The 18,814-nt window shown below is 36.8% G+C and overlaps 1 protein-coding gene across 1 annotated transcript; it reads right to left on the bottom strand.

Annotated features, from left to right (window-relative positions):
- Nucleotides 1-17,661: 17,661 nt before the first annotated feature.
- LOC103502497 (uncharacterized) lies at nt 17,662-18,486 on the bottom strand. The gene has a single exon (XM_008466448.2). The coding sequence runs from the start codon at nt 18,484-18,486 to the stop codon at nt 17,662-17,664; it is 825 nt and encodes a 274-aa protein (XP_008464670.2).
- Nucleotides 18,487-18,814: the final 328 nt, after the last annotated feature.

The raw sequence follows: 18,814 nt of genomic DNA, 5'->3' as shown, positions 1-18,814 counted from the left end.
TAAACGGGAGAGAGTTCTGCGAAGAAGTCTATCCATTCTAAAAAAAAAAATCTCTCCATTCCCTTATTCCAATTTTGGTTCCCACAAACCATCTCAATCAGAGAATAGGAAGGTTTTCAAGTGGTGGTGCCCCAAAAATTTGGTGATTGGCAGATTCAGAGTCGTCAACGAGCGTAAGTTTTATTCTCTGTAATTTTTTAAAGCATGTTTAATCAATATTTTATGCCAATGTATTGGTATTTTTAAGGTTCTAATTAAAATTGAGTTTCTGTATATTTTCCGCTGTAAAGGGTTTTCATCCCTTCAATTGGTATCAGAGCCATCTCAGTTTTAATTGAGAATTTTAAAAATTTGCATTGGTTAGGTGGGATCTCTGCATTATGAATGTGGTTTTTGCAATTGAATGTTTCTGTAATTTTGGCCATAGATTTACTGTTTTGATAAGATCAAAATGTAAAGGCCCCTGCGTTTTTGGGCATTTTAATTTGTAAATCTGTAATTTAGAGTCCAATTTTTGGATTCGGGGTGTTTTTCTGAGTTTTTTGACACCAAATTTGCCCAAAACGGACACCCGGAAGGCCATCAACGAGAGTTTTTCGATTCTGTACGGAAACCGAGAAAAAAAAAAAAAAAAAAAAAAAAAATCCGCGGCTGGAGGTTGAAGAAGGGATGACGTCATCGTGACGTCACTGGATGTACGGACGGAGCCCGCGGCTCGGCTCGGCGGCACTTGTACGGACGGCTCGGGTGTACGGACGGCTCGGCGGGGTGTACGGACGACTCGGCTTCGGGTGTACGGACGGCTCGGCTCGTGGTGTACGGACGGCTCGGCTCGGATGTACGGACGGCTCGGTTCACTCGGCTGTACGGACGGCTCGGCGCGGTCGGCTCGGTTCGGCTCCGATTTTTTCATATGGTGCCGGTTCAAGGGGTTTTGGGCCGGTTCTTCCTATTTTAGGCCGGTTCAAGCATTTTTTAGCCGGTTTGAAGTTTTTTGAAGGTTTTGAGGCCGGTTTTGGAGCTTTGAAAGCACTTTTAGGATTTTTTAAGGCTTTATTATTGTAATTATTGCTTTATTTTATCCTAGAGGCCAATTTTACAGGTTCAATTGTTATTTAATGCTTTATGGATGTCATTTAGATGAATCCCACCTTAGGTTAAGCATGTTCATGCATTTTTATATATTATAAATGTTATAATGTATGGTTTTAATGCATGATTATGAATTTCATGAGTAATTTAAAATATGTTGATATTTTAAATATATGAAATTGAATAAGCATGATGCATGACATTACTTAGTTAAATATAATTTGTTATATTTAAATTAATGTATTGTGTATGCTTGATTGTTTTTCATATTTTTTTTAATATAATTGTTATATTAATAAAAGATGAAAATTAATTTGCATTGTGCATATTACATCCATAGTTTAATATAATTGTTATATTAATATAATGTATGCATGTAATATGGTTTTATTTAATTATAATTTGTTTTTAATTATTTAAACCATAGTATGTATGATTATAGGGCTAATTAACTAATTTTATAATAGTTATAAAATTTGATTATTAGAAACCGTCAACCTATAATAAAGAGTTGCATGCAAACGTAGGATCTTAGGATTAATTTGGTTTAATTTTAACATGTTTAAAATTAAATAGACCTAAGATCACATTAATTCTAATAGGATTAGAATTAAGTCTTATTTTTAGTTTAATGAAACTAAATAGGACAAATAGGATTTAAGGTTATAAGGGAACTCCACCGGTAAAGTTCTGTCTAAGGCTGGGGGTACTTAAGTTGACGGTTTACGGAACACCTCCTACCTGGGAACTGACCCGGAACCGGCGTTGAATTAACCTTATTCCTATTAGCATAAGATGTCACTAGGTAAATTAAATGGTTTAATACACCTAGAAACTTTAGTGTAAAGTTTTATTATAAGTGTTATAATAAGAATAGACTTAGTTAGATTCATTTAGCCGGAATTTAGCTAAGTGCAACTAAACCTAAATTAATAGAACATTTTAGTGGGAGAAAAATGGTATATATGATATATCAATTTTTATTTTTGCTTTCACGTCCCTAAGAGTTCACACGTGAGATCCATACTCGGCTTCGTGTCGCCCTGGGCGCGGCCTCCTTTCGGAAAGTGTTTGTATGGGTCAATAACAAGGTGAATAGGGGAAATGTTCATAGTAAGTGGGAGAAGGACGCGTGTCAACGTATCCTACGGTCTCCTCCATTAGGTTGCACCGTGAGATTTCTATGATCCGCCTGCGTGTCGTCCTGGAGCGACCATCCCTTCGGAGGGCTTGATCATATAAGTCGGAACATCGCAAACTCCAGAAATGGATAGGATTTCTTAGGTTAATCTTCAACAGTTGTCTTTCCTAAACAGTAGCCTGTTGAAGCGTACCTCTGGGATCTGAAAATGGTAGGGTCACACTTACGGGATGAATTAAGTTAGTTAATGAATCCTTGACCGAACAACGATAGCTAAGAACTATAGGAATAAGAGTTATTCTGGTATTAGTAATTAGTTGAGATTGTCTCAATTCAGAAGAAGAGTAATTGATCACCCTTCGGTGATTTTTGTTCTAAACTTCTGAAGTATCGTTGCAAAAACTAAATCATTAGTTTTATTAGGGTTCTTTGATTGTTTGTTTTTGCTGAATTGATTGGATTGTTTTATGTAATGGGTTAAGACAAAGATAACTAATATGGTCAATTGTTTGCTATTTCAGCATGTCTTCCTCAATTATTGCATTGCTTAAAAAAGATCAATTAACCGGTGAAAATTATGCGACGTGGAAATCGAAACTGAATATGATTTTAGTTATCGTTGATCTAAGCTTCGTCTTAATGGAGGAATGTCCTCCTTTCCCCACTAAACATGCATCCCAAAGTGTTAGGGATGCATATGACCGTTGGACAAAGGCCAATGACAAGGCTCGCCTCCACATCTTGGCTAGTATGTCTGACATACTAAGCAAGAAACATGAGATCATGGTCACTGCACGTCAGATCATGGACTCTCTTAGAGAGATGTTTGGACAACCGTCCATTCAGATCAAACAAGAGGCAAATGTTGCCCATTCTAAGAGGAGGTTTGTACCTTCACCTTCTGGATCTGAGAAAATTCAAAAGAGGAAAGAAGGGAAAGGGAAAGGTCCTACTATTGCTGTTGAGGACAAAGGGAAGGCTAAGGTAGCCATCAAGAGGAAATGTTTTCACTGCAATGTTGATGAGCATTGGAAAACAAATTGCCCTAAGTACCTTGTTAAGAAGAAAGAAAAGGAAGGTAAATATGATTTACTTGTCTTGGAAACATGTTTAGTGGAAAATGACCAAAATGCCTGGATACTTGATTCAGGGGCCACTAACCATGTTTGTTCTTCTTTACAAGAAACTAGTTCCTTCAAGCAGCTTGAGGACAGTGAGATGACACTCAAGGTTGGAACGGGAGATGTTATTTCAGCTCGTGCAGTGGGAGATGCTAAGTTGTTTTTCGGAAATAAATTCATGTTTTTGGAAAACTTGTACATAGTTCCTAAAATTAAAAGGAACTTAGTTTCTGTTTCTTGTCTTATTGAACATATGTACTCAATTAATTTTTCTATGAATGAAGCGTTCATTTATAAGAATGGTGTACATATTTGTTCAGCTAAGCTTGAAAACAACTTGTATGTATTAAGACCTAATGAAGCAAAAGCAGTTTTAAATCATGAGATGTTTAGAACTGCTAATACTCAAAATAAAAGGCAAAGAATTTCTCCAAATAACAATACCTATCTTTGGCATTTAAGATTAGGTCACATAAATCTCGATCGGATCGGGAGATTGGTAAAGAATGGACTTCTAAACAAGTTAAAAGATGTTTCATTACCTCCATGTGAATCTTGTCTTGAAGGTAAAATGACAAAGAGACCTTTTACTGGAAAAGGTTATAGAGCCAAAGAGCCTTTAGAACTTATACATTCAGACCTCTGTGGTCCGATGAATGTAAAAGCTAGAGGGGGTTTTGAATACTTCATCTCTTTTATAGATGATTATTCTAGGTATGGTTATTTATACTTAATGGAGCATAAGTCTGAAGCTCTTGAAAAGTTCAAGGAGTATAAGACTGAAGTTGAAAATCTATTAAGTAAAAAGATTAAAATACTTCGATCTGATCGAGGTGGAGAGTACATGGATTTGAGATTTCAGGACTATATGATAGAACATGGAATCCAATCCCAACTCTCAGCACCTGGTACACCTCAACAAAATGGTGTATCAGAGAGGAGAAATAGAACCTTGTTAGACATGGTTCGTTCAATGATGAGTTACGCTCAATTGCCTAGCTCGTTTTGGGGGTATGCAGTAGAGACTGCAGTTCATATCTTGAACAATGTTCCCTCGAAGAGTGTTTCTGAAACACCTTTCGAGCTATGGAGAGGACGTAAACCTAGTTTAAGTCATTTCAGAATTTGGGGTTGTCCAGCACACGTATTAGTGACAAATCCCAAGAAGTTGGAACCTCGTTCAAGGTTATGCCAATTTGTTGGTTACCCTAAAGAGACGAGAGGTGGTCTATTCTTTGATCCACAAGAAAATAGAGTGTTTGTATCGACAAATGCTACTTTCTTGGAAGAATACCACATGAGAAATCATAAACCACGAAGCAAATTAGTATTAAGTGAAGCTACTGATGAATCAACAAGGGTTGTTGATGAAGTTGGTCCCTCATCAAGGGTTGATGAAACCACCACATCAGGTCAATCTCATCCTTCTCAATCGTTGAGAATGCCTCGACGCAGTGGGAGGGTTGTATCACAACCTAACCGCTATTTGGGTTTAACTGAAACTCAAGTTGTCATACCAGATGATGGTGTTGAGGATCCATTGTCCTATAAACAGGCAATGAATGATGTAGATAAGGACCAATGGGTCAAAGCCATGGACCTTGAAATGGAGTCTATGTACTTCAATTCAGTGTGGGAGCTTGTAGATCTACCTGAAGGGGTAAAACCTATAGGGTGCAAATGGATCTATAAGAGAAAGAGAGATTCAGCTGGGAAGGTACAGACCTTTAAAGCTAGACTTGTGGCAAAAGGGTATACCCAAAGGGAAGGGGTTGACTATGAGGAAACTTTCTCTCCTGTTGCTATGTTAAAGTCTATAAGGATTCTCTTGTCCATCGCCACATTTTATGATTATGAAATATGGCAAATGGATGTCAAGACTGCTTTTCTGAATGGCTCTCTTGAAGAGAGTATCTTTATGTCTCAGCCCGAAGGGTTCATAACCCAAGGTCAAGAGCAAAAAGTTTGCAAGCTGAATCGATCCATTTATGGGTTGAAACAAGCATCAAGATCTTGGAACATTAGGTTTGATACTGCAATCAAATCCTATGGTTTTGACCAGAATGTTGATGAACCTTGTGTATATAAGAAAATCAACAAAGGAAAAGTAGCTTTCTTAGTACTTTATGTGGACGATATCCTCCTCATTGGGAATGATGTGGGTTACCTTACTGACGTTAAAGCTTGGCTAGCAGCCCAATTCCAAATGAAAGATTTAGGAGAGGCACAATATGTTCTTGGGATCCAAATCATAAGGGATCGTAAGAACAAAACGCTAGCACTGTCTCAAGCAACCTATATCGACAAATTGTTGGTTCGATATTCGATGCAGAACTCTAAGAAGGGTTTATTACCTTTCAGGCATGGAGTTCACTTGTCTAAGGAACAGAGTCCTAAGACACCTCAAGAAGTTGAGGATATGAGACGTATTCCCTATGCCTCAGTTGTGGGCAGCTTAATGTATGCTATGCTCTGCACTAGGCCAGACATTTGTTATGCAGTGGGAATAGTCAGTAGGTATCAGTCCAACCCAGGGTTAGACCATTGGACGGCGGTTAAAATTGTTCTCAAGTATCTTAGGAGAACGAGAGACTACATGCTTGTGTATGGAGCTAAGGATTTGATCCTTACAGGATACACTGATTCTGATTTCCAAACCGATAAGGATTCTAGGAAATCCACATCGGGATCAGTGTTCACCCTAAATGGGGGAGCTGTAGTATGGCGTAGCATCAAACAAGGATGCATTGCAGACTCTACAATGGAGGCTGAATACGTCGCTGCTTGTGAAGCAGCAAAAGAAGCAGTTTGGCTTAGGAAGTTCCTACATGATTTGGAAGTTGTTCCAAATATGAACTTGCCCATCACTCTATATTGTGATAACAGTGGGGCAGTAGCCAATTCTAAAGAACCTCGCAGCCATAAACGAGGGAAACACATAGAGAGGAAGTATCATCTGATACGGGAGATTGTGCAACGAGGGGATGTGATCGTCACCAAGATCGCTTCGGAGCACAACATTGCTGATCCATTTACGAAGACTCTCACGGCTAAAGTGTTCGAGGGTCATCTAGAAAGTCTAGGTCTACGAGATATGTACATTAGGTAACCTAGGGCAAGTGGGAGATGTGTAATGGGTATGATGATGCCCTAGTTTATTGTATTTGTATATATACGTTTTATGTAATATACTTGTACATTTTACCATTTCCAATGTTTGAGGATTACTCTACTATGTACATCCCATAAGGACTAGAGTTTTAGTCCAAGTGGGAGTTTGTTGGGTTTTATGTCCTAAAACTCGTAGATAGTAAATATAATCAATTGACCGTCATTAATAAAGTATTTTATTATTTAATTTCAATAAGTGTTATTGATTATTTTATTAGTTTTGTCTTAATAACCCAAATCCAATAAACTAACATCCTAAGCTGTTTGATGAGTCTTGAACAGTATGTAGAGACATACAGGGATTAATGTTCAAGATCAGCTTAAAGAGTCTATAGTATAGGGTTAAGGTTGGGTACCTTATCCTGTTAACACTATGGATACGGCTCACTTTGTATTTGATACAGACACATTGATCAAATGCGTTCATGTATGTGACATGCGAGTGAGGGTATCCTATGCAATGAGTTTGCATAAGACTGGACCACGAAATAGTAATCACTAGATGTAACTCCGTTAACTAGTTGGATTGCTATTTCATTAGGATGACCTAGGTAACTTAGTCTTAATCCTGAGTGTATTATGAACTCCTGTTTGCGAGGGATTGTCCTTTGATTTATACGAGTGAGAGTGGCCAGATTGCCGACTCAATATTCTTATCATTTTGGGGACAATACCGAGTGGAGAGCTGGGAACATAATCACACAAGATGGAATTCACTCCTTCCCACCTTTAGGGTAAGTAGATAAGTGTTCCCTTAAATGGTGTCTCCGAGACTTGAACAAAGGGCCCTACCCTCTCAATGGCACGAGAGGGGTTTCTGTTTAGTGGTTGGACCATAAACAGGTTGTTCATTAGAGGAGCACTGGTATTTAAGGACTAGAGGTAACCCAGGGGTAAAACGGTAATTTGACCCAGCTGGAGTTACGAACACTTGTGAAGGACTAACTTACTGGTATTGGTCTATATCCGTGGACACAGAAATATATCTACAGTGAGAAGAGTTCAGCTGTGAGTCTTTAGTGGAGTGTACACACAGTTAACGAATATTGATTAATGTGGTTAATGAGTTTAGCCAATTAATCTCATATCGTTGTAGCTTCTGATCTGTAGGTCCATTAGGTCCCCTTCCTAGCTCATAAAGAGTAATGAGATTTATTTATATTGGTTGTAATTTGAAATGTTCAAATTTACTTTGGGAATTAATATAATGTATATTGATACATTATAATATAAAGTTTATATTTTAATTAGACTTTATTATATAAATTTAATTTTGGATATGATTCAAAATTAAATTATGAGAGAATAAAATATTTGAATAAGTTCAAATATCAGTTTAATGTGAATTAGATTCATATTAAAACTATAAGTTAAAATTTAATGTGTATATGATACATATTAAAACTATAAGTTATGAGAGAAATTTATATTTGAATATGATTCAAATTATGGATTAAATTAAATATAAGATATTTAATTTAGAAATTAATTAATTGGAGAATTAATTAATAGTTTTGTTTAATTTGATTTAATTAAATTTGATTTAATTAAATTAATTAAATTAAAACTATAGGTTATGTGAGAGATATTCATTTAAATAAGATTTAAATGAAATATTAATTATTTAATTATTTATTTAATTAATATAATTAATTAATTAATTAATATTAATTTAATATTAATTTATTAAATTAATAAGGAACGTGGGTGGTTTTCCCACGTTCCCAATTATTCTCTCTAACTTCCCTCTTCTTCCGACTGAAGAAGAGGGAATTTTTTGCGTAACAAATTTTTTTTCTCTTAAACGGGAGAGAGTTCTGCGAAGAAGTCTATCCATTCTAAAAAAAAAAATCTCTCCATTCCCTTATTCCAATTTTGGTTCCCACAAACCATCTCAATCAGAGAATAGGAAGGTTTTCAAGTGGTGGTGCCCCAAAAATTTGGTGATTGGCAGATTCAGAGTCGTCAACGAGCGTAAGTTTTATTCTCTGTAATTTTTTAAAGCATGTTTAATCAATATTTTATGCCAATGTATTGGTATTTTTAAGGTTCTAATTAAAATTGAGTTTCTGTATATTTTCCGCTGTAAAGGGTTTTCATCCCTTCAATATGTTAGGGTTGGTACGTTATGGTTTGATATGTTATAGCATGAATTGACGTAATTATGACATGTATGATAAGCTATGGTATGATTGATGAGATGTTGTGTGCATGCTATGTGTAGGGTGTATGTTAGCTTCTTATTAGAGTCGTACCCACATGGGTGTCCTTCGGGATCACCACTATTATGACACAGACATGATGGAGAGACCGACGGGGTCGCCCACACTTATGACTGCGTAGTCTGACGGGATTACCAGTCTAACATTGACATTGACATAGACATGACGTGAGTGATCCGACGGGACCACTTACAGCCCGATCGTCTTAGGTATTTCCTTGAGAATCACCAAAGACCAGCTTGTTCCTACGGGGTCACAGATTGCAAGTGTTTGGGGACGTGCCAGTTCAGGAGTACCACTTTTCAGGACTCTAATAGGAAGTTAACAGGCATCTAGTGGGACTAGTAGGGGGTCCCTTACTGAGTATTTTATGCTCACTCTTTCCATTTCCATTTTTCAGGTAGAGGCAGAGGTAAGAACAAAGGCAAGCTAGCGAGTGACCAAAAGTGATCGTGGCGGGCCATAGGGATACGCTTGCTTCCGCTTATGTCAAAATTCGGATTTTAGTATTACATTTTCAGTTCATTCTTTATTGGTTAAGTTATTTCTTTAAAACTAGATAGGGCTCGAGTTAGGACTTTATTTTATACTCATTTCAAATTTTCCTTGTTCATTTTTTATTTGAAAATTGGAGATTTTTGTCTTATTCTATTTTTAAAACTTTACAAACTTATTTACCCTTTTTAATTAGTAATGGCTTCGACTTAGTATAAGGAGTTGGGTCGTTACAATAAAGCTTAAGAATAAATTAATAAAGGAAAGACATAATAATAAATAAAAAATAGATAACAACAAGGTATGAAGAAATATGTAATAAATAAAAAAAAAACTATAAAAGAAGAGCTCACAAGATAATAAATAAATAATTATAAGATAGATAAAAGTAGAGAAATAAGAAACATAATAATAATAAAATATTTAATCAATTAGTCTTTTGTTTTCGTTTTTTTTGTGTGCATCTTTTTATGGAAGCTTAAAGAAAGATAAATAAAATAATGAAAATAGTAAAAATAAGAAAAAAAAAAAAAAGAACTTTGAAGGAAAAATAAACATAATAATAAGAAGAATAAGAAAAAAAAAAGAAAAGAGAGAGATTGAAATCCCAACATACTAAACTCACTTGTTGTTTGAGGTGTGGATCATTAGGACCAAAGCCGTACCATATACCTCCAACTAAGTTAGAGTTTTTCTTTGTGTGTTGGATTATTTGCATTGTAGGGAGATAGATGAAGATTTAGAAAAGATAAAATGAATGTTGTAGATCTTTTGGTTTTTTTAAGAAGGTATGAAGGTTAAAAGAAGTAGGGGGTATGGAAGTTAGAGATTTAGATGAAGAAGAGAGGATATGAAGGTCGTAAAAATTCCTAGGTTTTTTTGTGTGGCCTTTTCTTTATGTTGTGTTTTTGATGAAGAAGAAAATATTATTTATAGCCAAAATCATTTCTTCAAATAACTAAAAATTCAAAATGGTAGGATTTGTTCTAAATTGAAATAATGCGAACTTTGACATACAACTCAAAATGGCATGGAGCCTTTATTAACAAAACCGAATTAAAAAAAGTATATATGTAAGAAAATAACTTTAGGCCTCTTGGTCATAGTATACATCTTACAAAACAATACAATAAAAATACAAACTGGAATACAAAAGAATGTGTTACGCCGTAGAGTTTGATTTCTCATACTCTTCGGCTCTGATTTTTGCCTATTGATGAGGGGGAAAATGAAGGGGATAACTCTCTCTCTTATTCTAAGCTCTCACCTAAAACTCAAGGGAAGGAAGAAGATGAACGATGTAAGAACTTTCTCTTTGGCCAAAATATGCACACTTTGTTCTGAAGTGAGAGGCTTTATTCATAGGCAAGACTTGATGTAGACAAGACATTTCATGTTTCATTAATGCCTCTGAAAAGCTACATCAGCACTGTGCAGACGTCTTTTTGTCCTCTTTCTGACCTTCGCGCCAACCCAATTTGTCTACTAGTGCATCTTGTCGCCTAGCTTGCACTGTTTATCGTCGCAAAGTTTTATGGGTAGTTTGGTTAGAGTAACTAAATAAAGTATATAAACCAAATTAGGAGTATATATGCATCTCCTACCATTTTTAAGGTATCTATTTAAGAAAATAAGGTTAGAATGTCGAACAAAAGGATTGTTGTGTTGTGATGAACCACTATCCTGAAAGCAATTACGACTGATCAAGGTGTCAATCATGTTGTCGGTTGCTCTCTAAGGTTAAGACAACTTTCCTACTCAGACGTGCACTCGTCCAAATAAAGAAAAGAAATAAGAATCGAGATGCTTAGAACAGTATTGAAAAACAGAGAAATTGGAGTAGAGAAAACAAAGATGGTTTTTTAGTATGTGATTTCGTAATGGAATACAGATCACAAAAATGATTTTCGTTTTATTTTGGATGATTCAAATAGTGAATATAAGCTGCAGTAACTCCAACTAAAATCCAAAAATGAGGGCCAACGGGAGAAAAAGCATGAGAACCAGACGTGGCCAACGAAGAGCATAAGGACCAAATGTGAGAATGAAACAGAGAATGTGAGAAAGATGTGGCCAACGGGAAAACCATATGATACCAAAGACGGAATCAAAATATTAATTTAAGCGAAAATTACCAAATTAATTTTTCAGATAGGTAATAGAAAGTACCTCTTTTTTCACTCAAGCGTAGTTACTGAACCCACACAACAATCCGAATGGACGAATGATTACGATAGTAGCGTACATGTGTTGATAGGGTTATGTTCTTAAAAGTCATGTGTTATATTTTTACAAGTATTATGTTCGTAGATTTGACATGATGGGCTCTAATTGAGCGACTATTAGGCGACTAAATAAAGTTATGTGTTAAAATGCACTCCTATTCATGCGTTGCTAAATAGCTAAAGATATGCGTTATCGTGCAAGTTTTCCTCTCTATCGCCCAAGTGTAAGTGAAGAGAGGTTTCCTGGTAAGTCCAGGATCGAACGTAGGAAATTTAAGCTCATAATTTATTCAATCGCGTAGCTAAATCATGTGATACAAACTCTATAGTAAAGATATGAACAATATACGAATTATCTTAATTATTTACACTACTATGCTAGGCTGTGCAAGATGGGCATGGCGAGATGAGAAAATGGAGTATGAACTTATCTTTAGACATGGCAGGGAAGGAATAGTCTAATTATCTAAATATATTGAATTGTGCTTTAATACTTCAAGGCGATACAAAGCATTTATTAACTCTTAATTAAGGCGAGCAGCCTCTCGACGCTTTTGCCATACTTGCTTGTCTATCGAGATTGAATTGTGCTTTAATACTTCAAGTTAAGCTATGATTTATATTTAATCATCTTGAATGTGTTAGTAGTAACTTATCCTTAATTAAGATAGGCAACCTCTCGGTGCTATTGCCACACATATTGGCTTCTCGGTAATGTATGCAAAGGGTAAGTTTGGCAATAAGTATCGCTACAATCTTCTCACCACTTTCTTAGCTAAATGCTGGTTCTCACTTGTTAGGCGATTACAATCTATATCATTGCTCTTCTCTCGAATGTACAGTGCTTAGATGTCCGCATTTAACTCAGCAAAACGTATAGTATATACATTCTAGTTCTCTAAATATTAAAAACACATTTCATTGCTAGCTAGCTAATTAAAAAAATTGAACATGAAAAATACAAGACAAAAGGGAGAATGAAAGAAGAAATGCATTGCTTTAATAAAAATAACTTTAGGCCTCTTGGTCATAGTATACATCTTACAAAACAATACAATAAAAATACAAACTGGAATACAAAAGAATGTGTTACGCCGTAGAGTTTGATTTCTCATACTCTTCGGCTCTGATTTTTGTCTATTGATGAGGGGGAAGATGAAGGGGATAACTCTCTCTCTTATTCTAAGCTCTCACCTAAAACTCAAGGGAAGGAAGAAGATGAACGATGTAAGAACTTTCTCTTCGGCCAAAATATGCACACTTTGTTCTGAAGTGAGAGGCTTTATTCATAGGCAAGACTTGATGTAGACAAGACATTTCATGTTTCATTAACGCCTACGAAAAGCTACATCAACACTGTGCAGACGTCCTTTTATCCTCTTTCTGACCTTCGCGCCAGCCCAATTTGTCTACTAGTGCATCATGTCGCCTAGCTTGCACTGTTTATCGTCGCAAAGGTTGAGCGCATCTCCTCGCGTAAGCATTATCACCGAGCATCACTTCTTTTGTCTAAAATCCTGCGATTAATCAAATCGCCTACGTTTTCCTCTATTTTCTACTATTTTCATGCGATAAGACCTCACTATTATACCTAAAAGGTTATAATAACTTGTATTTCTACAAGTTATCACACCCCAAAATTTAAAATAATGCTTGTCCTCAAGAATCATCTCAGGATTCTAAACATGATTTCTTTTGTGTGCATCACTAAACCTTTCAGAATGTTTTTCTAATATATCTCGCACTTTGGCATTTCTTCTTTTCTTCACTTACTTTAAACTTGAAAATATTTTTAGATTCTAAACGCGACAAGCTCAAGTCTCAAGATACCCACGTTCATTTTTGAAAAATCTTATTTCCCTTTTTGCAACATGGTCGTTGTTTTAAAAAACTCTTAGTTTCTTTCTTTTTCTCCGAACAACTTTTATTAACTAAGTTATTTATTTACATTAGGTGTTGAGTGAAAAATCATAGGTACTCTATAAGTCTGTTCCTCTCTTCAACTATAACTCTTATTGCCTCTTGTTTATTTATTCTCAGATTTTGTTGAAGCTTTGCTTCTTATTACTTTTGGTGTGAGGCGACAACATAGGAACTCTTATTTCAATTGAATTGAAAATAAACAAATGAGTTAGTTTTTTTTTTTTTTGGAAATTTGAATGTTGGAAAGGAAGGTTTCATTGATTTTTTGAAAGCTTTGACTTAGAGCTCGCACACTCCAAAACTTAGAGTCTCGTAAGGTCCTCATTGAAAAAAAAGTTAATGATAAGATGAACTTTGAAAAATTAACAAAAGAGGTTTGAGGTAAAGCTTGCTCGCATAAAGACTACAAGAATTGTTTATCAAGTTCACTTCGCTAGGGAAAGCGTTATCGCTAGGTGAAAGTTAAATTACACGTAACATAAATTTCATCATGAAAGTTATCCTTGTGAGGAACAAGAGAAAACAAGCAAAGAATACATAAATGGGGCATATATCAAGAGAAAGTAAATCACATGAATAAAGAGAAAAATATTTGATAGATATTTGACTAATAAATGCGAAAAGTTAAATGCAAAAGAACATTAGATAATAAAGGAAAAATGCAAAAACACCAAAATAACACTCCCAAATTTAGTTCTCTAGGCGAGGATCAGGTTCGTCAGGAGTAGGATATGTGAGCTAAATGGGAGGAATTGGCGTGATCAACTCTGACGCGATGATAGGCTGTGGAACACGCTGTGCAAACACTGTGTACGGATACTCCATTTGTGTCGTAAACTGACTGGTTGGAGTGAGTAATTATCAAACTTGTTAAATTGGTCATGGAAGAGGAGAGTTGCGAGACCGTGGAGTTGAGGTTGGAGATTGTGGCTTTTAAGCCTTGCACTTGAGTGTCAGGTTGGTGATTTGTTCCTTCATCGCCACATTCTCCAAAAGCACTTCCTTAAAAGTCGTATTCATAGGTTCCACGATTACATTGTGAAGCACATCATGAAACCCAACTTCCTTCTCTGTAAGGGCTTCTTTATTTGATTGTGCTTCTTTCGCCGAACTCATCTTTCCTGCATCTTCCTCGATAGAGATGTCTTAGAAGAGTGGGTCATAAATGGTTAATGAAAGATTAAGGTCAATGGACGTCACTTTCTCTGCCGCCTTTTTTGTTTCTGCTTCCCCTTCTAATAAGTTTACCATGTGGACATTCAAATTTATGTGCTCAAGGTCCAAGTTGATGATTGGTGGTTTTATAGGTGTATGGATGGGTGACACAAATAATCATTACGAAGGAGAGCCTTGTGGAGTTTGAAATTTAGGAGAAGAAGGATAGCTGTCATGAGAGTAAGATAGAAAAGGGGAATGAGTGTGCGAGGGGTCTATGGTAGGTGAAGGATGTGGGAGGTTGATTTTTGAAGAAACAATTAGGCGAGGACTACACTGACTAGGGCAGATGGAAGATTTAAGCGGGAAGGGAGATTTGTGTGTTGGAGGATAAAAAATTCTTCGTAAGGTAGTGGAAGGGGATCTTCAAAATTTTCCTTCATAGGTGGTAGAGGGGGTTCATCAATGTCTTTGTGAGGAAAAGGTGGGTTATCTTCAAAAGGTAGAGAGGAGGAGGGTACCGTGTCATCTAGGCAATTGGATTCAGCAAAAGAGTCATAGTCAAGGATCCTTTTGTTTGTGAACTTTCTTCGCTTGGCCAACGGTGATCGAGGTGGAGAAGTATCAGCATCATCATCATCAATGTCAACTCTTTATTGCTTTTGTGTCTTTTGGTGGCGTTCTTCCTCCTTGTTTTGATGGAGGGTTCTTATGCGATTGAGGCCTACCAAGTTACATTTGCCTCCCACCATATCAGTCTGGGAGTATCTCGCGAGGGTAGGCAAATATTTCAGTCTGAATTTCTCTACCATTGTCGAGAACGACTTGGCGCCTTTAGGGTTCCTCATCTAGCCAAGGAAAGTCCCATTCATTACCTAACCCAAATTGAACAGATGCTTTGGCATAATGCAATACAAGAGCAACACATATTCAATTGGGACTGTGCTATCATGGCACGTCTCTTCTTCTTTACAATGAACAGCCAAACATTAGCCTTAGTTTTTAATTGATGCTAAAAGAGTTGAAGTCTCCTAGTTGGTGTTCTCGTCCAATCTTCCCCTGGTCATGCAATCAGTTTGACTATCTTTTTCGCACCTCCTTCTTTGGGATTTGGGATGAGCCTTTGGTAAGGGTACACATTTGGATCATTTTACAAATCATACAACTCATTAATCTCCATTATAGCGAAAGACACCTTCTCACCTTCCATAATTGCATATGATTCATTTGGATATAAAACATGTTCACTATGTCCATCCTCACCTTCGTCTATCCAATGAAGAAATTTTCCCTTTGCAGTGTCTTGATAGGTCCATAGAGAAAGTCACGTAGATGACCGTTGAATGAGAGCAGGCCCTTCTCAATCCTGATCAGTTTATCCAAGTCTTGGGTGCATATGTTACTCCTTTTTTAGACATCCTCAAGTCTAGATGTCCCTGCCTTACTTTTAATTTTCTTTGGTTGTGTGGTGCTAACAAGCCTTGGCTCTTCGACCTCAGCCTCGGCTCCAATAGGTTCATTCTCTCAATTTCTTGATTGAACTCCTCCACAACATCCAAATGGTCAACCTCTTGACACTCGACTGCCTATTCCTTGCAGCCACACTCTCTACCTGCTCGCTCAGGTCTGCGAGCGTTTCTTGCTTCATTTTCTTGGTGGTTTGGATTTCCATTAGTTTGGTCCTCGTGTCCACCAAAGATGTAATATTCTTCTTTTTCTCCTTAAATTTTTGGCAGAGATAGTCATCTTCCTTGCGTGCCTTTTCCTTTCGCCTCCTTTTCTCCTTTTCTTTCTTTCTTTTGTCCTCCAACATATGTGCCTTGTTTGTGCCCTTTCTATTTCACCTCTCTTCATCCTCTTTCAACATTTGTTCTTCTTGCTTAGCCCTTTCTTCTTGTAGGGATTTTCCTCTTTTTTCTTTCTTTTTGTTCTCTCTTCCTCTTTTATTTTTTTTTTATTTAGCATTCTTCTTCTCAATTGCTTCAATCTTTTTTATCTCCATCGTTTACAGTTCCTCTACAAACTTTATGACTTTATCCAAGAATTGCGATGGCACTTGTATGCCTTACTTTTCACTTGCTTCTCCGCTTCCTACAAGAATCTTACCAGCCCCATGTTTTAGATGGTTGTACCTGGGCTAGTTATCATCAAGTCGCATCGCTCCCATTCTTGGTTCTAGGTCAGGCAACCCATGTAGATACTCTCTTCTCGCTTCATCCAGTCATCTACGTCATGAGTGGAATCTGTGGCACCTTTCTTAGGTCTCTGTGCTTGCTCCGTATTTGGCCTAACGAAGTGTGATTAGGAAGAGGGTACGTGCGTTTTGGGCTTGATGGATATCTTCTTCCTAGAACCCTCAGGTTTAGATTTCTATGAAGAGGATTCATGGTGTTTGGATGGTTTTGGACGTTTAGCATGAGATTAAGTGGAGGAACCATCTTTCTTTGAGGTGAGCTTGGAGGTGAGAGGAGTTTTAGGGTTTATCTTTTGCTTGTCAACCATCAGAATGTATTAGGGATGAAGTTTCTATTGAGGATTGCGACGATCTAATGAGTTTTTCGATGAGGATCGTAAGGATTGAGAGAGAGAATTTCTTCTTGCAAGAGCTTTCAAGGGATTTGTAAATGATAATCATTACACCGGTCATGTTAATGAATGCGTCTGACACAAGGTCGATGTGTCCCTTCGAAACCCTAAATGACTATTGAACGATGATGACGCTTCGATTCTCTCATGCAATACACATTTCCTTAGGCGATTCAAATTTAATTAAGAACTTAAGTACCTTGCCGCCTATTTTCGTATTGCATAACCTTTACTAGACTCTTGTCTCGTGTAATTCTTTCTCCGCATATCTTCATAGGCACAAAATATTCTAAACTGAACTATTCTACAAAGCGATAAAGAAAGCAGTAAATGAAAACGATAAAAGAAAGAGATAAAGTAAAGTAGTAAATCACAAGAAAAAAAATAAAGAAAATAACAAAGTGAAAAGAATGAAAGAAAATAAAGCTATAAAGATGACCTGAAATAATGCGTTTTACGTAAATAATTGATCTTGGGATAAGATACAAAGCACATTTATGTGTTTCAAGGTAATGTTTTATTAAGGCGTTTTACATTAAATCCATAGAAAATTTAACACGTTCTTCCTCTTTAAGGTACGCTTTGAGTCTTTGCCCATTTACCTTAAACAGATTTGTCTCATCGATCGAGGTGATCTCCACAACACCATGTAGAAAGATTTGTTTGACAAAAAATGGTCTTGACCATCGCGAATAAAGCTTATCCAGAAATAGTTGTAGACGCGAATTGAATAATAATACTTTTTGTCCAACTCTTAATTTGTATCTATTGATGCGGCTGTCATGCCATGCCTTTGTCTTTTCTTTATAGATCTTGGCATTCTTGTAAGCTTGAAAACACCATTCTTGAAGCTCATTCAACTTTAGTAACCTAGCCTCTCCTGCGGTATTAGGATCGAAGTTTAACTTTTTGCACGACCATAACTCCTTATGTTCAAACTCTAGTGGTAAATGCCAAGCCTTCTTCAAGACTAGCGTGTAAGGAGACATCCTAATAGGCGTCTTGTACGCGATGCAATATGCCGAAAATGTGGAATCCAGGTGATCCGCACAATCCTTGTGGGACGAGTTTACCACTTTTTCCAATATCTTCTTGATCTTTCTGTTGGACAATTCCACGTAACCATTTGTTTGAAGATGGTAGATATTGGCTACTTTATGGGTTAATGAAATGAGATCCTTAATACTAATAAGGGCTCTATGGGTCCCAAATCGCGTGAAGATGTTTCTCTTCAAGAACTTACTAACAGTAATCGCATTATTCTTCATACAGGAGATTGTTCTAACCCACTTTGAGGCATAGTCCACAACCAACAAGATGTAGATGTGGTCACTAGATTGAGAAAATGGTCCCATAAATTCTATTCCCCACACATGAAAGAGTTCAATTTCTAAGATGGGTTACTAGGGAACTTCATCGCAATGAAACATATTCCCCGTCCTCTGGCACTGGTTACATTTGACCACGAAGTTGCTCGCATCTTGAAACAGAGTAGGCTAGAAATATCCACTTTGCAAGACTTTTGCAGCCGTCTTTATTCCACCAAAGTGTCCTCCATAGGGTGCTTCATGACACTTGGCGAGTATCTCAGGTGCTTCATAATTAGGGGCACATCGTCTTAATATCTTATCTGGCCTAAATTTGTAGAGAAAGGGCTCATCCCATCTATAAAAGTGGCATTCA

Source organism: Cucumis melo, chromosome 12, assembly GCF_025177605.1.
Source record: "Cucumis melo cultivar AY chromosome 12, USDA_Cmelo_AY_1.0, whole genome shotgun sequence".
Taxonomy (NCBI): domain Eukaryota; kingdom Viridiplantae; phylum Streptophyta; class Magnoliopsida; order Cucurbitales; family Cucurbitaceae; genus Cucumis; species Cucumis melo.
Note: the sequence above shows the minus strand (reverse complement) of the source record. Positions and strands in the feature narration are given on the sequence as shown.

Excerpts from the sequence above, each read along its gene's own strand:
- LOC103502497 (XM_008466448.2), bottom strand. The coding sequence starts at position 18,486 with ATGGGACCATTTTCTCAATCTAGTGACCACATCTACATCTTGTTGGTT.